This window comes from Glycine max, chromosome 12 (assembly GCF_000004515.6).
Source record: "Glycine max cultivar Williams 82 chromosome 12, Glycine_max_v4.0, whole genome shotgun sequence".
NCBI classification, from domain to species: Eukaryota; Viridiplantae; Streptophyta; class Magnoliopsida; order Fabales; family Fabaceae; genus Glycine; species Glycine max.
In genome coordinates, this window is record NC_038248.2 from 5,643,067 (window position 1) to 5,666,454 (window position 23,388).

Consider the following 23,388-nt stretch of genomic DNA (forward strand, 5'->3'; position numbering starts at 1 on the left):
TAAACTTTTGTAAAAAAATCAACTAAACACCATTGATACATATTACTTAAAAGATTTGAATCAGATCCATGGTATGGTATGAAATATTTATCAATTTTATTAATTATAAATTTTTGTAAAAAAAAAAATCCTTAACTAAGCACCTTTGGTACATATTACTTAAGAGATCTGAATCAGATCCACTTGAATCAATGTAATGAAAATTAATCAATTCATATATATTTATATTTTATTAATTAAAATTAGAATCATTATATTAAAATAATGTGATTTTTTTTATCTAGATTGTATCCTCCATTAAAAACAATCTTGTTTAAATTGGATAAGATCACTAAGACTCAGATTCGAAACCTGAAACAAACCCCACATCATAAGAGAGCTGGGGAAAATAGAGTATTAAACATCAAGCTAGTATGATTGTACTCACTTTAGTTGGATATAAATCCATCAGGCCGTGGAAAAAAGAGAGTAAATGAAAGGGCAACAAGGCTTTATTAGTGATTCTATATGGCATACAATATCTTGCGGTCATTGTTTAGTAGCTCAGAATCTGACATAACTGATACTGAAAAAGACCTTGACCTGCTTCCCATTGAAGATTTCCGAATGCTCCTTAAGTTTGAGGCCTCAATGCGATGCCTAATGACCCAGTAACTCATGGTGCCCAAAGTTGTGGCCATTATAGTTGTCCCTATGATAGTGACTCCAATTGCAAGCCACTTCTGATCCTTCCCCACCACTACAAATGACAGTGCCAAGAAGGCCACAGAAATAAGCACACAAGCCAACCACATTAGCTTGTTAATGATGGCCATCATCTGCTTCTTTGCTTTGCTTTCTATGATCACAACCGAGGTTTGCACCACCACCACGGCCAGAGAAATGAAGAGGGCGATGGAATCAAAGACGAAGAAAATGAGAAATGCAGCTTGTGGGGCTATGTTTGCTTCACCAATGGTCATTCCTGAACCTGCAGGGATGTCTTTTGGTTCATCAGCAAATTGGCCGGGGACTGTGAAGATTGCTGCAAAGGCAACTGTGGCAATGAGGACTGCAACCACAGTTGTGGAGTTTATTGCATTGTTGAGTCCTTCAGTATGCATTTTGTTGATGCGTTTGGCAATGCCTTGAACACCTCTTCGAGTTTGGCGCGTGTGTTCCAACTGGTAGTGGACTTCATGCTTTATGTCACTCACAGTCTGTTTCAACTCTCGGGCTGTGGCTGTTCCTGGTTGAGCCTTTATGGCTTTGGCTCTTCGGACACCATGTTCCAGGAGAATGTCTTTAACTTCAGAGTTACCAGTTTTCTCAGCTGTGTCTAGTGCAGTTTCGCCGGATCTGTTAACTACCAAGGCATCGGTTTCTGTCTGCCCAAGAAGCAACTTAACAATCTGCACAAAGAGAAATTAAGAGTTCAGACTCTACCATTAATCCAATAACTTAGAAACAAATATTAAATTAACTTTTCCAGCCACATTGTTATTTTATACTTTATGCTAGCAATTCATTTGCATTACAGCAAATTGAAGATGACTTGGATTGGATTGCTATATTGAGATGACTCAGTCACACAAAAGGATCAATTCTAGTCTTGTTAATAGGTAAGCAGAAAAGGATGATTTATCAAATGATGTGTATCTACTGCTCCCTCTTACAGAGACACAGGTGAATGTTCCTTCATGTTCATGATGAGTATCGTGCTATATGTTATTAACCATCCTGTTCTTTTACGGTTTTACCTCAAAAAACCATTTGTCATGAATGTGAAATTGGTTCAAGACTAACTCCTAGCCATAAATGTTTCAACATTATTTCTGGTTATTGACTCTTCAACTCAAGAATCTAGTCACTAAAATAAGACCATGCACTCTAAATTTCCTTCTTTTTTCTTTCATTCTTTTCAACAGACAAAAATGTTAAAGACAGTTCTAATTTAAAAAACAATATGCTTTCGCAAGCACTTTCAGAATGTAAAAGCCAAGGGCCACAATGTTCAAAAGGATCCTACCATGAGACCTAGGTCTGAGCTAACCAAGACCTGAACTTGAACATTGTTATAAATATTACAAATCAAAACATTGCAAGGCTGAATAAGTTCAACACTCATAGACGCTACATATGCATATCTCTTGGAGGTCAAAATTCCTCGCATCTAAAATAATGTAAAAATTGAATCCTCAGTTGCCATGAAGAACACACATAAACTGTTCAAGGGACCAATTAGGCAAATAGGCCACAACAGCAAATGTTGGCCAAATCTATTCTTACATTTTTCATCCGTCCTGGGAACAAGCGCATAACATAACAGGCACTAAAAGTAACTCAAAATGACTTCAGAATTCAGATTACTGTTCCCAAAATGATTAACCAAATATCATAAAAAAATTAGGATTTTCACTATCTTCGTTTTCATTTAGTAATAAAAGATTATGGACTCATTTTAAACTAAAAGAAAAGGATAATTGAACTTCCACCATAGCGAAGAAATTATTCAAGCTTATTGCTATCATGAATTCCTAATAGAGTACTATCAAACAATATGATATTCTTGTTTTCTATGCAGGATAGGCACACCACGAAAAGAACATTATAAGTGAATGGTGATCTAAATCACATTCTTCTTCTTATCATTACAATCTTACATATGAAGTTTTTATGTAAATATAAGCATAATTATGACAGGCATAGTCTAATTTACCCGAGCCCTGCCCTTCCTGGTTGCTATATGCAATGCTGTGTTACCCTTATTATCAACCATGTTTATTGTTGAGGGATCAGCTTTTATCAACTCCTCCACCACCTCAAGACTCTGTCCCTTCACTGCCATGTGAATTGCTGTTTGTCCCTTCTTATCAGTCCGTGTTGCAACTGAAGGCTCCTTCCCCAGAAGCGCTTTCACAACCTCCAAATGTCCATTTCTCGCAGCAGAATGCAAAGCTGTTTTCCCATTACTTCTAGAAATGGTTGCCAGATTACTACCTGCTTCCAATAGAAGCTTCACTATCTCAGTATGCCCTTGTAATGCAGCGGTGTGCACTGCTGTGGTGTTGGATGGATCCACAGTCATTGACAATTCAGGATGAGCCTCCATTAAGATCTTCACAATATCTGCAACAAGAAAAACTGTTATGGCAAGTACGAAAATAATAAAAAAAATAGAAAAGGCCAATGTGACCTACATCCATGGATAGTCAGAGAGACTCAATTTCTTTTCAGAGAAAAAATACAAAGGGTCTCAATCAATGATACAATCAACAACCCCTCCCCTGTTTTACCCTAAGCGCAACCCAATAAACAGATTCACATTCCAAGGAAGTAAAAAAAACAAGTCTTAGATTTTGAGCTCAGACATATTGGGTTGGGTTTTAGTTCAGGACAATCCACTAACAAAAAAATTCAAGGCATGAGGAGTCCTAGCAACACGTTATTTCCAACATACTCTCGTGTTAGTTAATTGAAAACTACAAAATCATGTGAAAATTTCATCGAATAAGATGCAAAACCCACAAAATTTTGTAATTTCCAATAAATTTCCATTAATAGAAAAGAGTGTGTTGTTTGCATTTTTCTTCAAGGCATCTCAACAAAAACACAACAGAGATTCCCTCCCAAGATCACACCACAAAAGAACAACAGACGACAAAACCACATTGAAGACATACCTAAATCCCCTTGTTTGGCAGCAATGTGGAGTGCATCAAACCCATTCCTGGCCTTAATTCCCGCCCCAGCAAGATCATAATATTGAATCAGCTCTCTAACCATATCAACATAACCATATTCAGCAGCAACATAAAGAACCGTTTCTCCGGCATGGTTCTGCTTTGTCAGCAACACACGTAGTTCACCCTCTTCAGTGCCACCAACCGTGTCTTTCAGAACAGTCATATTCCCTGCTCTTGCTGCAGAGTGCAAAGGTGTATCATCCCTTTTACCTGTCAATTGCTTTGTCATTTTTTTCCTTGGCGTGCTTGCTGATGCAGCTTGCGGCTGTGCATTTGGTGTGTCCATTGGAACTGGATTCAACACCAACCTAACGAATCCTCAGTTTTGACTCTTGATTACTATATATCAGAATTCAGAACCTTCTTTTCTTCCTTCCAGCAAAAACCCAGATCAACACTAGCATCTTTCATCCCAAATAATTCTCTCTCTCCTTGAAGCAGCAACTCAAAGGAGAGGATCATCCAAATCAATACCCAAAAAAATAAAAATATCAGAAACTTTTTATCCTCCTGCAACCCTCCAGAATCATTGCACTGGTCACCAAAAAAAGAAAACTGAGTTAGAACTTAAAAAGTTAAAAGCACAGCATCAAGCTATGTCTTTTTTTTTTTATTATTGCATTTTCTTCATGTTGAAGAGAGAGAGGGAGGAGTGAAGTTTTAAAAGAAGTAATCACAAAGGTGCAAATTTAAGAAAAGAAAAAAAAAGTGTCATAACTGAGTTTGAAGGAAGAGTCTGAGTCTCACCTTGTTGTGTTGTTGTTGGTAGAAAGCATTGAGATTTGAGGGTAGCTTTGGTTGGACACCCTGTAATGTAAAGCAACGAACTTTAAGGACAGAGAATGAAAAAAAGAAAGTGATTTGGTTCTGGGCAATGAATATTTAGAAGGTGAAAAGAATAAGCATAGGCTAAGGCAATAGAGGGCAATGGTTAAGATATAAGAGAAGAAGGGCACGTGTAAGCAACAACTTTATGCGGAATCTAAATCAGAAGCAGAACTATGCTACCAAACTTAAGTAACTTAGTGACGATGGAATTGGAAGGAGGAGAAAGTGTTGTGAATAATAAAAAAATGAAGAGTGAAGAGACGAATAAAAAGAAAAAAGAGTGGCAAACAGCAACGGCGGTGGCTATAATGCGGTGAAAGACAACCACGAGAGAGACCAACAAAACGAAAGCGTCCAATGAATGGAAACGGAATTAACAGAAGGAAGTACCACGCGCAATTCGATTCCCACTGCCGCGAGTGGACAATGCTTTCTCTTTAAGGAACAGTTTTTCAGTTGACTCCTCCATCGCTAATTTTAAGTCCCCGTAATCCTTTTTTTTTTCTTTTTCTTTTTTTTAATTTTGTATTTTTTTAAAACTTTGTATTATTCCTGGCACTACCCACAGTAATTGTAAGAGAGATTAAATTATGGATAAAGGATTAATCTAATAATCATCTCAAAAAGACTAATGCTTCATTTAATTCAGCTGAATGAAAGTGGGAAAATAAAAAACTTTGAAATGGGATTAAAGATAAAAAAAACATGCTTGTTTGTTTTCGGTAAAAATGAGTAAAAAGGTGTGAAATCTACCTTTACTAGTAATAAAAGAATGTCCACAAGCTCCACCTGTGGTGCTATTCCCACTTCCACCTTGTCTCGGCTTTGTTCCTCTTCATCTTCCTTTCATGGTTTCACACTTTTTGTTCAAATTTTATTTTGAAATCAATAGGTTAGATTACGATGGAAGGATCAGTTAGATTATCAGTGGCATTTGGTAGATAAGCATGACAATATGCATGATGTTGTCTATAACAAATATTTGGTCAACCTAACCATTATACATGGATGGACTTGAGGGAGATCACCATGTGGCATTAACCTATTATGGTCAGTGTCTCTTCTTGCTGATCATATTCAAAATCAGTAGTGACGCAAATTTTTTTTCAAAATGATACTCATTATTAGGGGTGGGAATAGGTCAGGTAAGGCCAAGCTTTGAAAGGCCTGAGCCTAGCCTACGATGAATCTTTGAGGCTTGAGCCTGGCCTATAGCCTATCAAAGGCTTTTATTTTGGCTCGGCCTGGCCTTTTTAAAAGTCTGGCCTGGCCTGGCCTGATAGCCTTTTTACAATAAATCTTTTATTTAGGAACGTAATAGGAGAATTAAAAAAAAGGAAACCTGATAGAAAAAAGATATGATTTTTGCATAGGAACGTAAATATGATAGAATATAATTTTTGTATAAGAACGGATATGATAAGATATGATTTGTATAGGAACGTAATATGATAATAGGATATAATAGGATGTGATTTTTATTTGCTCTAGAATACACCTTGTAATTAAAGTTTTACTTAATTATAGGAATGAAATCTGCTAGTTTAAAAAAAATATTAATTATACCCAAAAAATAATATATATATATATATATATATATATATATATATATATATATATATATATATATATATATGCCGGCCTATCAGGCTTATAAGGCTTTTTAATAAGCCTAAGCCTGGCCTATTTAATTAAATAGGCTTTTAAAAAAGTCTGAGCCTAGCCTTTTAATTAAATAGGTCAATCCAGGCCAGGCTTTATGTAGGCCAGGTCGTAGGCCCATGTAGGCTGACCTGGCCTATTCCCACCCCTACTCATTATATCATTAAGTGTCGAATTCAATCACTTTCAAGATGCTTCTGAACAAATACAAAGTCACATGTAGCAACTCGATAAATTACTTAACTATATACTTAATTAATTCAAAAGCACCTTTATCTGTCAGTTTTTTTTTTATTATCTAATATCTCAAACTAAGTTATTGTTTATGTCACGATGTTTCAAGTAGTATGTATTATTTTATAAAAGACAAAAAGTTCACCCATTTGATTATAGAAGACTGTGTCGAATGCCGCCTTGTTTACAATGAGTAACGAAAGACAACAAAGATTGGATTCGACTGAAGAGTCTTTTTCGAAGCCCAAAGCTTCAAGCTTGACATGGAAATAGTCTTGGAATTTTCTGATCCAAATGTAAACTTTATTTTGGTTTGATCATATTTATAAATCTACTGTAATGTTGAAGTTATAATTGTAAATTGCACATTTATTAAGTTATTAAGCTTTTATTACAAACTATGTCTTCAATATTATGACTTTTTTAATTTTGTTTTGGTACATGATATTTGTTTTCCTTTTACAATATCATCCAATTTAATCTATACGTGTCAATGATTCGTTTTTTTAGCTTATATTACTTTTTATCTCATTTAGTTGCTTTCAAATTTAATAAATAATAATATTATATAATGTTATAATTGTATTGTCCACGCCTATATTGGAATTTTTATTTTTCAGCTTACCCATGTGAACTAGTTTGCAATAAAAGACAACATTGATAAGACTATTTTATTTGTTGCCAAAAATAACCCTCTATTACAATGGTTATATGGCTATTGTTACAACAAATGTCTTCTGCAGTAGGCATATAATCGGATAAGACCAAAGGCATAATTGATTATATGCATTTAATTTTGAAAAATATGTTTTTTATAAAAAAATCATCGAAATAATATTTTTTGTTAGGGTAAAATGAGAATTTTCTTAATGATTGTTTTTGTTTTCTTACACTACTTTAATTTAAACGTTTCATCTTCTTCACATTATATTTCGTCTCTATTAAACCAGCTTCTTTTCACCCTCTTTATATTGTCTTTCATCCATTTTTTTAATCTTTCTATCAAAAACAATGTAATATTTTGTAAAAAAAATCTTAAAATCTATCAAAAAAATAAAGACGTAATTAAAAAGAATAGGATTTTCATCGATTGAGGCTAATGTCCACTCCTCTAAATTGAGAAATATACTTAGAAATAATAAAGTACTATATTATATTTATTAAAATAAATTATCACAATGATTAAAATTACAAATTCTTTTAAAAGATTAAAATTACAAATTCTTTAAAAATATGAAATAAAATATCTCAATTAAAAAATAAGAGACTAAAATTACATATCCTTTAATAATTGGGATAACATGTCTCAATTTAAAATTAAAAAGATTAAAATCATATTTTAACTTATAATTTTTATATGTTAAACATGTTTGTTCATAACAAGCTCGTTTTTGTCAAATCAACACTGTTTAGTTTCCAATTAAATTACATAGTCACATAGAGTTGAATAAAAATCTTGATTTAATAATTTCGATTAAAGTTTTTAATTCGTCACATTTACTGTTGTTTTTAAGTTTGACAAAATTAATCTGTCAAATACAAGTTCGATGAAATCAAACATTTGTCATATAATAGTTTGTCCCATAATAATTTAGATACTTGTCACCTTTACCAATGTTTTTAAGTTTGATAAAATTAATATTTTAGTTCCTTAACTTTAATAAAAAAAACTTAATATAATCATTTTTTTGGTCAATTTTAATCATTAAACTTTTCTTTTCGTGTTTCGGTGGTCCTTTTCAGTTTCTATCATCAACTTTTGCTATAATAATGTTAATCTTTTTCTGTTAATTCACTCTATAACAAGAGAGTTTCTCACTTTTTTTTATGAAATGAAAAGTTACAATATTACATTTTTAAGACTTAAAAGATTTCTGTAAAGAAAATACGGCCGTTAAAAGATTAAACTGAACTAAAGGAAAAATTAGAAAATTAAATTAAAATTAGAGAATTAAAATACTAACTTATCTTCAAATTTTAAATTGTAAGTTTGTTGTGACCGTGATGAAACATTGTAAAATTCATTGTTAATAATTTTTTCATCTTTGGTTGGTGAATATTTCCGTTTTCTTAAGTAAACAATATCAATGTATATGATTATGTACTAACAAATAGGTGATTCTAGCAATATAAACTTGAGTGATTAATTTTAAATAAGATAATAAGGGGGCATTTGATAGAGGAAAAAAAATTATATTCGAGAATTATGATTTCTAAAAATCATGAATCGTGAAAATTATATTTATTAAGCATGAATAAATATTGTTTAGTGCATTGACTATTGAGAGATAAATAAAAAATAAGATAGTTTGATGTTTAATGTGCACTGAAAAACTTATTAGATATTCATATAAATTACATACAAATAATGAAGTTATTGGTGATAGACTGAGATAATTATTACTAGTGATATCAAATTAGTGGTGATAAGAATAAAATGATGATGATAATTGTGAAGGTGTTATATATGACGATAGCAATAAGAGTTGCTTTTAAAAATAGGAGTTGCTAAGAATATTAATAGTGGTAATAACAAGATTATAAATAACTAGTGGATAGAGGCACTCCATGCCCCTACCTATTTTAACTATAAAAAAAGGAAAAAGAAAAAAAAATAGAAATTTAGAAGAAAAAAACTAAAAGCATGAGAGCAGTGGATAATTATTAAGAGAAGTAACAAAAATTTGAAAACTAACAAAAGGATAAAATGATTTAGTAAAATATGTACACCAAATAAAAATATTCTCTTTATTATTAATATAGATTGTTATTAGTATAGATGGCATGTTAAGGAAAACTGTTATGTGATGGCGGTGGACACGGGTGAGGATAGGAAGCATTACTTTTTTTCTTTTACATTAGAATGACACAAAAAAAATTAACCGACTCTCAGGATTTAATTTAATATATATATATATATATATATATATATATATGAAAATATCAATTAACATATTATCCAATATTAATTCATTAAACTCAAATACTCAAATGATTAAATTAAATCAAACTTAAGACGATAAAATAAAATTTAACTACCTCTAACTCTTTTCACCCTAATCCACCTCCTCCATTTTTTGTATCAGGTGTGATTAGTGATTAGGGATTACAGCAAGTTGACTCAATATTGGGTCCACACGATTGGTCTTGGCGACTCGCGAGTATCTGTTTTTGGACGGACGTGGGAAAGTGGGCGCACTCATGCCACATTATTTAAATGGATACTCGTATTATATTATAATTTACATTTAAAAATTGGGTCAATAATGGCCATCGCAATTTTCCTTTATAAAAAATTCAGGTACTCAAGCACATGGTGGAACTTGTTCTCCGCGTGAAGGTGCAGGCAAAATCAGAATCAGCATTCAAGCAACAACTCTCAGATTTCATATTGAAATAAGGAAAATACTAATAACTGTGTTCTGAGACTAGTTAAGAAAATTACAATAATTTTTTTTTTTTAGAATGTAAAAATTTATGTTGTTTATGATTATTTATGTATTTTTTATATTAAATATTTTATCTAAGGACACCCGTGAACAACACCCATAAAACATGTTTCATTTGGGTTATCTGACCCGACAAACACTGAAAAACGCATATGCAAAGTGGTTTGTTTATCCATGCAATGCAAAGTGGTGTAAGAGATTGAGATTCTAACCATCTTTCCTTACATTCCCAACCGACAAAAAACTAACTATGGCATTACCTCGATTTCGTCTCAGAGAATAATTGCCTTAATTTCCGCATATAATATCTTTACTTAGAATTTGCACTCAAAGATAAGGAGGCGTCTACATCTATACACAAAATTCCCTAATAATAGTGCTCCCTATAAATAATTCCTTCAATAATGTCTCTCTCACAACCGATATTATGAAGTCACAGTGTGGGTCTTAGGCTCTTAGCTTGTGTTTGTCAATATTATCAAACGGTCTAGATAAAAATCTAAAAAATATAGGAGTACCATGTAACTATACAAGTAGATTTTACAGAAGAAAAATATATTAAAAAGAGATAAATTATTTTATTCACATAAGACTTGGGACTATGGGAGGTATTTGTATAATTAATTGGAAGATTTTTATATAAGAGAAATTAAGAAGTTTTAATTGTATAAACCTTTATAATATTTCTTTTTCTTCAAAATTTTCTTTAATTAAACTATCTTTTAGTTTTTAGCTAATAAAGACATCTTTATACATTAATACGATATAATAAATAATAATTTAATATAATCATCTTTATACTACAAAATATGGCGTGATTAATAATAGAAATTAAATTGCTTTCCTACTATTAGTTTTTTATCCAGACTATTAGAATTATATTTTTTTATCCAATTAGAATTAGATATATACTGCTGATACATGAATTTCAAATTTCTAGTTATTTAAGAATTAGCTTTAATTTTTCTTTCTTTTTATTATAAAAAATGAACCGAATCTTTTCAACCATGGCTTTAAATAGAGGTTAATGCTTTAATGAATCTTAATATTAGTCCTTATTCCTGATAAAGAGATATTCTGAGTTTAATTAAAAAGACAAAAAAAACTTGTGATGTTTTGTAGAAAAAAGTTAATGGTAATAAATAGTAATATGACTGGCGTAACCATAAGTTGACTCAAAGTAACGGTCATTTGAAAATGTAATGAACTAGGATTGAATTTCTCATTTTCAAGGAGTATGTAAGAAGCTGTAAAATATTGGAGTGATTAACATTGCTGAATTAAAAGCTCTGTAGCCAACTTTTCAAAGTAGATAAATAAATATGCTAACATCATTCAAGAGTTTGGTGGTTGTTTCATCTCGTTGACTATGTCAGGATAGTGGTGGAATTTTCACGAGCACATTACGTCAATTCAGAGAGACAGTGAACGCTTGCAACGTAAAATTTCATTATGCTGTGATTAGCCATAATATAAACTAAAAAACGACACGTAAAATATTGTTACTATTTAACATCTTAATTTAGAATGCTGTCATAAGAACATTTACATAATTAAAATGAAAACAGTAGTTTAATTTTAAGTTTACTTTTACTAACAAAAGTTTATTCAATGGGTAAAAAAATATATTCATATTCTAAAGATGTGAGTTGATTTTCGTTGTTAATGTAAGAATTTTATTGATAAATAATTAGTAAGTATTTTTATAAATATTTTTTGAGTTTTGAGATATGTTTAACTCTAATGAGTGCCAGAAATTCAACTCACTAAAGTATAGTTATAAAGAAAAAACTTTTAAAGTATAACTTAAAATTCATGTCACTTCGTTTACTTGTAAAGAAATAAAGGATTATTATTTGTTGCGGGGAAAATCCAAATTATGCTATATAGTGTCAGCCCCATATGTTTCTTGCACATGTATTTTGTATTATCTCCAGATTTTTGGATCACTATATTAATTATAGTGCTAATTATGATATATCACCATTATCTATCTATATTTGTTTTTTTTTTGTTGCAATAAAAATATAACTTTTTTAATAAACCTTATGTAAATTACTATTTTTTATCATAATTTTGATATTTTTTCTCATAACACAACCAAGAAAAAAATAACCCAATTCCTCTTCATATACAATATAAATGGATCCGTCTGAATACTCGAGTGTATCAATAAATACGACAGTAAGATGCCATATTTCAAGTGTAGTTCTGCTGCGCGCGTGACTGTTGTTAATCAGTACTATCAAACAAATACTATAAAATCTAGTTTTTTCGGGGGTCTTTATGTAATATTTTTCTTTAAAATAATCATATTCATTTTTATATGATTTTTATTTTAAATTAAAAATATATTAAGTAAAAAATATATTTTAAAAGATAATACATATTATAAAAGTATGGAAAGTTTACTCCGCTATGGGAAAATTCATATTATATAATTAAATAATTTTAAATATTCTTAAAAAATATTACTATTTTCTTACCTATTTGATAAAGAAAATACTACATGATTTCTACGTTTTACTTTTCATTTCTTTTTTAGTCATAGGAATTGACTCGGATATTAGGATTTCTATTTTTTACTTTTTTATTTAATATTTTCATTAAATATTAAAATTATTTATAACAAAATTGTTAAAAGACGCTATAACATTACTTTATATAAATCAAATAGTCTGTCAGTTTCAGCAAAGAAGTTTGCCACTTTTCCTCATCTTGTTCATCAATTTTCTAATCTAAAAAAAATTCAGCAATACAAATTATTAACGTTGACATTTAAATGCTAATTTGTACACGAACTCTGCAATTACTAACATATATTCTTCAAATACCGGTCGATTTCACAAACACAGTACACAAAAAACGTGAATCACGGACTCTTTCTCTTTCAAGTTTCAACCCAAGACCAGAAACTTTTTTTTTTTTTTTTGCTAATTTTACAAACCAAGAAAAATTGTGTAAAAGGATAATTAAGAATAAACATTTTTTTTACTTACTTTCAATTTTATGAAAAACATATTATTGATTAGAAGACACATTAATATTGCCAAAATGAAGTTATGTGAAAATGTATTTATACAAATATTATGTAATATGCATACAGTCTGTTTTTTTTTTTTTGTAGGAGTATGCGTACAGTTAAATAGTTTTTTTTTTTAAAATGAAATTATAATAAAATCAGTGTTACCAAGGCTGATCCAATAATAAATAAGGTTTAAAGTAAATTTTAAGATTTTTTATTTTTAATAAGAGAGTTATTATTAGACATGACATTTATCATCAAAATATGAAATATTTTTTGCTTTATAAAAAATATTTTATTGGTGAACTTCAACTTTAATAATTTTACCTTTATGTCGACCTTAAATGTTATCATTATCTAACAACTTGTAGAAAGATACAAAAAATGTGAAATGTACCATTTACTTTCTGGAAATAGTATTTTAAAAATCAAAACTATAACGTCTTGATATATTTTTTAATAACACGCATATATATGATGAATTTTGAATTTTTTTAAGATATTATTCAAATCATAGATCTCATCCAAAATTTACAATAACTTATCAAAATGTATGTTTCGAACAATTTTGTTGACAAAAAACTACTAAAATAAAAAATGGAATGAATATAAATTCTAACTAAATTAATGATATTAATCATAACAAATATTTTGTTCTTTAAGAAAATATTTTTTTTTAATTAGAATTTTCATATATATATATATATATATATATATATATATATATATATAAATTTATTGTGTTTGGTGGTCAAATTTTAGGGTGATAGTTAGATTTATAAATATAATATTTAACGAGTAGATTGGGTCCATGAAATCCTGTGGAGAAGTTAGATTTTTAATGGTGGTGGGGCAATTTACGTGTTTGCCCCTTGGTAATTATAATTTAATTTTATTACAAAAAGTTAAGGTAATTGTTATTGTCAAATTTTTGCCCTTTTGTTATTGAACAGTGCTAATAATTATTATTAACTTCAAATAATTAAATGATTAAGATGATTAAAAGAGGTTTTTAATAAGCACATTATTTTCTCCCTCTCAAGGATCCTGTTGTCAACGAGAGCGGTGTTGTGCGGCGGCAAGGGAGCTAACCACCATGAGAAATCAGTTGAGGCAGTCGGCGCAGACGAAGAAGCAGGAGATACGCAATTGCTTTCACTCCCTCAATCACCACCCAAACAATCCTAAACCCTACAAGGACAAAATTGGCAAACGTAACAACAACAACAACCTCCAAGATGTCGTAAGTGCAAATGTTGTGTAACTTTGTGTGGAATTTAGGGTTTTTTTTTATTTGTATTTTTATTTTTTGAAAATTATTTTTATTTTTATAAAATTAGAATTTTGAAAATATATATTTGGTTTTTTTTATTGTTTTTTATTTTTAAGAAATAAAAATATTAAAAATATATTTTAAAATTTATTTAAAATTATATTTATCGTGTTTTTATTTTACTCAAAATGAGTTAAAAATGAACTTTCAATTTTTGATTCGTTTCAAAAAATATTTTTATTGAAAATGTTTTCAAAAATTTAACTAAATACATTTTTATAATTATTTTTTATTTTTAATGACGTATACTGATACAGGATATCATTATTCATTTGAGAAAAATGATTATATAATGTATGATATCAATAAAAATGTGATAATATAAAAAGTTTCACATAATTATTGAATCATAATTTATAATATATGATAAATTTATTAATTTTTAAAATAATTATTTTAAAATAATTTAAATTATATAAATAATATAAAAAGTTTTACACTTCCACTCCACCCATTGGTTGTTGGAAATATATCATCCTGCCTGGACAACGTTGCTAACCAACTCCCAAGTCACAACAGTACCTAGCAAGCTTGTAGCAGTATTATGAATAAATTTAAGTTACATTATAATTTTAAATTTTTAATAATTAGTAAGTAAAGATGGTACCGTATATTCTTAAAATGTTAAATACAATTAATATTATTTATTTGTTATTGATTTAATATTTGAAATATTAATATAATAAAATTCTTGTACCAGATAGTAGTATATGGTCCCGAAGATTGAAGTATTTCGTACTAATATATCAGATAAAAATAGTTATGGGAATAAATCCTTTTAAAATAAATTTTGATATGATAAGGTTATTTGAAAATTCTAGTTTCTCTTTTAAATGTTACAGTAAATGGTAGGACCCTCATCATCAATTCCTCATCGTCTTATCGTGTAAAAATTTAATGAGTATTTATTCGTATAGTGGGCTTTAGTACCCTACTTCTTATTGTCCAAACTCAAAAGGTCAAATTAAAATTTTGGTTTGACGTGAACTGAAAGTTGACCTAGGAAGATAACCAATTTTTATGTTTCCGGCCGTTGACCATTCACTGAAATAATTATTGACCAACGAGCATGATCTGACATACGGATTTTAAGCTACACTGCTGGTATGCCCAATTCATAATGGTATTTTTCAAAGTATAGCATCCACATTGGTCCAATTATAGAACTCTTCGTGATATATAAGATTATTAGGTTCTATCTCTCAGATTCACAATGAAGATAATACTTAGGAATCTGATCATACTAAATGCATGTCTGGTTTTCCGTTATAAAATTATGTTTAAAGCAAAAATTATTTTGCCAACTGATCAAAATCTTTATTTTTTTTATTTATCCATTGAATTTACATTTAAATGTGTCAAAAAAATTCCAATTACAAATCAAACATGCACTCATACATACAGAATAATCACTTTTGGCAGTACAAGTCAGCAGCAACTGCTCGTGCCGTGTCACACCGAAAATTACTCAACGGGGAGGCATAACTACAAAATATTAGGTGAGATTACTTGCACATTAAAACTGGGCAAATTTAAAACTTTATGAAAGCCTACCAAATGAATTAAATTAAATACAATTTACAAAGGAAATTTTTGGCTTTGAGTAGCCACCTCCCTATACTAGCACCACAGCTAGGTCCACCTTTACGCAAGTTGAAAGGCTTCTTGAATGCACCAAGTCTCAAATCACAAAATCGAATAATTTGGCCTAACTGTGAATTTTCTATAGTTTGAAGCTAAATATTAATTGTCAGCGCTACAAGTTTCAACGATCAGCCAGCCGTGAAGGTCATAGTGTTATTCGATGGATAAGCATGAAGAGTAAGACAGTAAGTGTCGACAATTCACGATGTAAATCCCCCAAAAGAAAAAAAGTAACAGGTTTTAAGAAATGCATAATCCTATATCATGTAATTACCTCCTTCGTAAAACATACATTTATAAATAAATAAATGAACAAGCTCAATTTGCAGCATGATATTATAGGCAACAAAGCTAAAAAGCTTGATACAGGAAACATATCTCAATCTTAAAAGGGTTCATGTTTACAAATAAATAAATGTAAATCCGAAATAAATATCTCATAAATGACGATAAATCTAAAGTGGACTGCAAACTCGTCCCAAATGGACTGCAGATTGAGCCACTTGAGCTCTAGTACGCCAACCCGTGTTTTGTAGGGTGACCATCGGGTAGAAGCCATTCGAAATGATAATGCTATAAAATATAAATACAAGAATAGATTGGCTTATTTACTTTTCGGCGAAACTTTGATGTAGTTCTATAGGTATTTTGATGTTGTTCTCTAATTAGCATTAAAATTTCACCTCAATTATTTGTGTTGACATTTAATGGAAACCTTTACTACACAATTAATTATCAAGACGACACTCTATTTCTAATTTAAGAATAATACTAAAAATACCCAAGGTCCTAAACAATTGCATCTTAGTTTTGTCCTCATTTTATTTGGGTATGAATTGAAAACAAGCATGAGTATAATCTATTGCAATGAAATAGAAATTCTGTAGCATTCACTATTCAGTGGGAAGATTTGCACTCGGTTAAATTATGTCTCTTTCATTGGGCGGGGAAGTGGAGGTTCAACTCGGTAATGTCAGCATCAAACTACATCACGCAGGAAAAATCCTTGAAGGCAAGCAACTACGATTCTTGACACCTGTGAGTGCTACAAATTTCCATCAAGTAATCTTCCTGGTGTCAACCATCAATTTATAGAGGGCAAATCCACCTCGATGACAGCCAGGCATCCTAGAAGTCATGTTTTCTATTTCAATCTGAAAGATACAAAATCAACGAGTTATAGTTTCAAGGCTAAAGGTTGGTCGTAAACATATGCATTAAACTAAAATGGCCAATTTAAACTTTAGTAACGAACTAACAATAAACTAGCTTTTAGCTTTCAACTATCAAGTTTATTAGTCCCAACAGATCCCACAATAACCTAGAGAAAGAAATATCACTAAACAAGTAGCTATGTCACTATCATTGATTCATCACGCTACAGCTGCAACCCACCAACAGTGGCTCCTCTTAAGTCTGAACCCATGATCATTTTGATGGGCCTTCTGTGGCATAAGGAAAAAGCCTACCAAGACCATGCTCGTCTCTTTTTAATGCCACTACCAAAATAATGCAAATGTTCTTAAATGGAAACAGCAAAAAAATAAAAATGAAAATAATCACATAATTGTTATTTAGAATGGATTTCATGCTAACACAATAAGAACAAGCTTTAGATTCACCATTGGAACAGCATATAGCTGAGTTGACTCATAGCCATCTTGTGCACTTGAATAAAACTGCCGAACTTCCTTTGAGTCAAGACCGCATTTAATAAAGAAAAATGCAGCTGGTCTAACATTCAAGTTCCTGCGAGATATACCAATGAAAGCCGGGATGCTCTACATGACAAAAGATCAAAATTAGATTCCAAGTTTTGGAACCTATCTAACCCCAGTTTCAAAGAGAAAAGGAACAGGAGATTAATATTAGCAAAACAAACTGAAATTTAACCAGCAACCAATTCACTATGAGAACAGGTGTAAATCACAAAGTCTACCAAAGCTAGCATACTAGGTGGCTCTGAAGTTCACTCACTTATAAAGGTAAAAACCATGTATATTGTGTTCACTCATAGTAATATTAAAGTAGGAAATAGGAATTATGAAACTTACAAGGGATGAAGCCGGCACTCCAATTTCTTCAACTACTTCACGAACAATGCTGTCAAACATCTCCTGTGAAACCTTAGTGTTAATAGATTCTGTTAACTCCTTGTTATATTGATGAGATGTTATACCAATTTCTTGAGGCTGTCAATCAATCATAAAGAAAAATCAATGTATAGCCAAGTCTATGCAGAAATTTTATGAACAGGAAAAATTATGTGCTTCTATTCAGTAATCAATTAATCATTGAACAGAAGACAATACAGTAAAGTAAAAAGGAGCAAACGACAATATGGTACAGCAAAAAGGAGCATATATCATGACAAATAAATGCATCACACACCCAAAAATCAAATTAAAGACTTATTTTAGAACTGTCCATTACATACTAAGAAGCACGGATTCGGGCACGGTGTCGGACACGACATGGACACAGACACAGGGACAAGCCTACAATAAAAAACATAGGACACAGGGACACGACCGACACCTATATATATGTAAAATATGCTCAATATGAACGTGATCAAAATTTAAATATGATCAAGCATGACAATAAAATTTATATATTTATATGATAATCTAAGAAAAAGTACTAACTACTAAGAGGCATCAAGAGATATGTCATATGTCTAACAAAAAGTACTAAGACTAAGAGGTGTATAACCGATGGAGAAATAACTCGTTCGATATTGATTAAATTTCACAATAAATAGATTAGCAAGTAACAGTTCCACAAGGTAGAAAAGAAATAAAAATTCAACCAGATTCAAAATCCAAAATCCTAACCAATCATAACCAAAATCCAAAATTACAACCAATCGTAACAAAAATTCAAAAATCCAAAATCTTTCTCACAGATCTGGATGTGCCTCGGCCTTCCCCAACTTCAACACACCGTTGAGCGTCATCCCCGAAACAATGTCGCAGTTGAAGAGGCACCACAGGAGCACATTCTCCACCCAAGTTTAGTCAAACCCTCTGCTGACCAAAACGGAGGAACCACGGACAATGTTGCCATTATTGACGGCCACAAAGCAACCGACAACATTCTCCCTTTGCGCATCTTGTCGTCGTCTCCCTCTGTCGACAAATAGCTAACGTGTCCTCGTCCAATCACGCATGTCCGTCGGCCCAACCATGTCCAGCGACGGTGAACGCACCTGATACCGCATCGCATACGAGTCGGGTCCGCATCCGTGTCTGGCGTTAGTCCAACACCGAACACACCGTTGAAGTGCCGCGTCCGTGCTTCTTAGATTACATATCTATTGTAGAAAATAAATGTACTACTGTAATACTAGATAACAGCAACAGAAAGGATTTATTACATCCATTTCACCATACCTCAGGATGGCCTCCAGGGAAAACAAAATGTCCAGGAAATTCACCAACATTATCACTTCGTTGTAATACAAGTATTTTGTTGTCATTTGTTTCCACCACTGCACCATTTCCTAGTGGATTGGAGGTGTGCTGACAAAGAACAGAATCATCTGAAGAGAGATAAGGATGAAGCCAGAAGATTAAGACAAATAAATCAATACCAATTCAAAGCAAAGAAAGGATGGAAGAGGAGAAGGCAGAGGCAGAGGCAGAGCCAGAGGGAACATAAAAGCTTCGCAATTTTGGTCCTTATAATTCCATCCATTATTTTTTAATAACATTCAATCAAAGAGATCAAATAAAACAACCAATACATCTAACCGTAGGATGAAGCTAACATGTTTGAACAATGTTTGATGAAAGCCGTGTCTACTTTGTCCCCGAAAAGTGGTGGATAAAATAAAAATATATAAAACATATGAATTCTGACATAAGTACATTCTCTTCCTACTACTAATCATAAATGAGCTTCTATATCTTCCAACTGTGACATAGTACGTTATCCTCTTAATGAAAACAACCAACTCATAAAGCAGCCAATATGTAATATTGTTCCTTCTTTCTTATTCCCTTGTTTAGCAATTCTATGAACCTACATGACAATTGAGGCATAAAAAAGGCAACAATTTTACATCCTTTACCCTTTTTGAATATTTTCTGATTAAAAAGTGGAACACAATCCAATTCAAACAAGGTACAAAGGAGGAAGGCAGGACCTAAAACAGTTATAACTTGAATGAAGATTGTGGTTCCTGTGTTATTGGGTTACTGTACTAAGAGTTATGGAATTGGAAACCTATATGATGATGAATGCTCAAGTTCCCAAATGGCTAATGATTTCAGGATCCAGTAATATCTCCTCTACTTGGGAACAGAGAGAAGAGCGAGATCTACATATTTTCAGACATAAAGGGAAACTCCACTGCATCCAAGCAGGGAAACAGAAGAGAGATACCCTCCTACTGCCTTAAATTTTCAATAACTTAACCCCCATCCCCTTGATCCTTTCCTGATAATTTTTTTGGACATCAAAGCAGCTTCATTTTGAAAGTCAGGTGTCAGATTACCTAAGTTTAGGTGCTAACAGTTTAAGGTCATAGGGTAACCACAAAATAGTAGTACTTAAGTTAAAAAGAAGGCGGAAAATTGTAATGATTTACCTTCTGATGGAACCAGGAACCTTTCCCACAAAGGACTTAAATTTGTCCCCACAAAAGTCCTGGAAGAAAGTTTAACCAATAATTAATAAATAGAGGGAAGTAGAACTGATAAGCAAAATATAAGGAGAGAATAGCAATAAGATTCAACTAGGCTTAAAGGCAGCATGGCAGAGATATCCTCCATTGGTTTCACAAAAACACCAAAAATAACTGTACAGTATATATGAAATTTGCTGCAAATAACATCTGACATTTGTATGTCAGCTGATATATTATACAAATTGTTTAATACATCAATCATGCACATGTTTTTAAGCCAAAGGCTACCTTATGTTGAAATTTAATATGGAAATACAAAAGTTTCCCACTAATTTACCAAATATGAGTTTTAACTATTTACTACCTATCAAAGATAGATATATATATATTAGAAGTAATGAAAAAGAACAATGAAAAAGATACATATTAAGATCATTGAGGTATCCACGTGAAAAATGAAATTATAAATTATCATTCAAGATTATATTCTCATTAGCATCCTATCAATATCACTAACCATGCTATATAAAAAAATGAAACATTTAAAAGAGGGGCACAGACACGAGACCTGTAATCTGTCAAACCTAGATGGAGGCATAAATGCGGTTCACATTCATGGTCGGATCCATCTTTGGCATGCAAAACACACCCTCCATACTGTTATATTTGCATAAAAAAGGACACTCTGTTAGGGATAGTCCTAAACAGAGTCAGCAAACATAACCTCAAACTTTACTCTAGATACACTAACACATCTCAGATGCACAGCATTACATAACAACATAAAGGATTAAAGAAAGAGAAAGAGATTGAGGTCATTGCATTATATCGTGGAATACAGATATGGACTAATAAGCATGCTATGATCCAATAGGCCATATGTTCAGGTCATATAGAATTATGAATTATTAAATTAAAACTCAATTGTTCATCTGATCCATTCCATTACACACATTAATAAGGAAAAATATTCAGGCTATGACATTAGTTAGTTAATATCTCCAGTAGTTAAGCAACCGGAATCTAATTTAAAATAATCATATTCTTAACATCACTGCATGTATATTTGACTTGGATTTTGGTGAAGTAATTTCAGAGAAAGTAAGAATATCTCATTAACAAGGCGTGCATACCCTGAACTTCTTCCCATTGAAGAGCGAATTGTTCTTCTGACTCCTCTGCTTCCATATCTGCACAACGAAAACAGAAAAATAAGCATGAGAGGAAACGAAAGCAGAAAACGCAATAAAAAAAAAAAAACCCGAGTACCCAACAAACACACGCCCGCACGCGCAGAATACATGAATGCATCACTTGCGAAAACGAATGTTAAGGAATGCGATCCACCTCGGAAATCGTGTTCTCCAAGATGACGTCAGAGTGGGGGATCCGGTCGTAGGCGTCGCTGAATGCCACAGAAACCTTCAAAAGCGATAGAAAAAAGTTCGTTAACGACGCACGTTTTGACGGCGAATCGTGAGGATTCGAAGTGAAGCGAACCTGTGAAGGTGAAAGGCCGGAAGGACACGACACTAGAAGCGTGAACGAAGAAGGGTCGTCGGTGCTACTCGCTTCCTTCTCCATCGCAACGTCGACGATGCTAACTCCGACTCGGAGAGATTTCTCTGCTTTGTCGATACATATTGGGCTGGGCCCGTTGAAAGATTATTGGGCAACTATTGGGCTCCTTCTTCAGCCCTTGGTTTTATTTGGGTGTTGCTAGGTGCACCCACTTAAGGTGAAATGACGAAAATATTCTTGATCCGTAAGTCATTTAAGTTGATCCATAAAAATCTTACGGATCAACTTGATTCGTAAGCCTTTTACAGAACAATACGGATCAACTTGATCCGTACGATTTACAGACCACCTTCACACACACCTATCACAAATACGAAAAAAGTGCAGGAGCAGTTTTAATATTTTAGAAAAATGTTGGGTGCACCAGCAATAATGTTGGGTGCACCTAGCTACACCCCTTTTATTTCCACTTTCAGTCCCCAAGTGGGCTGGCAAAAAGAAGCTTCCAGCTTGCACTTTTTTCTTTGGTTAGTAGTAATTCAAGGATGTCAAAATTTATAATAATTTACGTATTTTATTTAATAAATTGAATTAAATTCTCTGGTTTATAATTTTACTCTTTATTTAAATGAAAGATGGGAAAAATGGAAATTTTTGAATGAAGAAAAGATTTAGAGAGAAAATTTGTTTGTTAAGTCTTTCTTTTATCTTTTTTTCTTAAGAGGCCTAAAGGTGTGACATTTTAAAAGTTAAGAGATAAAATGTGTAAAAAATGTTTAGTGATAAAATTTGTGATATTGTGAGAATTGGGAGGCAAAATGTGTAATTAAGTCTATAATTTTTTAATACTGATATATATTAAAACAAAATTTAAAATATAAGAAATTAAATACCAAATATTTAACTATATCTTGTTGTTATTTATATTTCATTTGTATTTTTCATATATATATATATATATATATATATATATATATATATATATATATATATATATATATATATATATATATATGACTTAAATATATTTTTACTTTCTCCAAATTTTCTTACTTTTATTTTTAGTCTTTTAAATTTAAACTTATTTTTTATCCCCCAGTCTAGAATGATATTGTTTTTAGTCTTACTTTTGAAAAAATATATACATCCACTCACCCCAGAATCAATCTAATATTTCTTTTGTACAGATAAGGACTAAAAAAATCCTTTTTGCCAAAAAGTTGAGGGATTTAAAAAAATTAAATTTAGGAGATAAAATATAAAAGTGACCGAAGAACAAAAACATATTCTAGCTTATTCTTTTCATAGGCAATTCAGTATTTACCTCCCAGTTA

General features: G+C 31.5%; 2 protein-coding genes across 3 annotated transcripts; both read right to left on the reverse strand.

The window, feature by feature from the left end:
* Positions 1-396: 396 nt before the first annotated feature.
* On the reverse strand, positions 397-4,995 carry LOC100808971 (ankyrin repeat-containing protein At5g02620). Its single transcript, XM_003539707.4, has 4 exons — positions 4,473-4,995; positions 3,663-4,259; positions 2,699-3,108; positions 397-1,391 (listed from the first exon to the last, which is right to left on the reverse strand). The coding sequence occupies exons 2-4, from the start codon at positions 4,009-4,011 to the stop codon at positions 504-506; spliced, it is 1,647 nt and encodes a 548-aa protein (XP_003539755.1). The 5' UTR covers positions 4,012-4,259; positions 4,473-4,995; the 3' UTR covers positions 397-503.
* An 11,582-nt stretch (positions 4,996-16,577) lies between these two features.
* Positions 16,578-22,180, reverse strand: LOC100809516 (nudix hydrolase 9). 2 transcript variants are annotated; one of them, XM_003539708.4, is made up of 9 exons: positions 22,034-22,180; positions 21,881-21,955; positions 21,667-21,723; positions 21,102-21,190; positions 20,495-20,553; positions 19,296-19,444; positions 17,955-18,092; positions 17,523-17,681; positions 16,578-17,054 (listed from the first exon to the last, which is right to left on the reverse strand). In XM_003539708.4, exons 1-9 carry the CDS (start codon positions 22,115-22,117, stop codon positions 16,959-16,961), a joined length of 906 nt encoding a protein of 301 aa, XP_003539756.1. In that variant the 5' UTR covers positions 22,118-22,180; the 3' UTR covers positions 16,578-16,958. The 2 variants fall into 2 exon arrangements, with proteins under 2 accessions (XP_003539756.1, XP_014620055.1); XM_014764569.2 differs by lacking the exon at positions 22,034-22,180 and having other exon boundaries at positions 21,803-21,937.
* Positions 22,181-23,388: the final 1,208 nt, after the last annotated feature.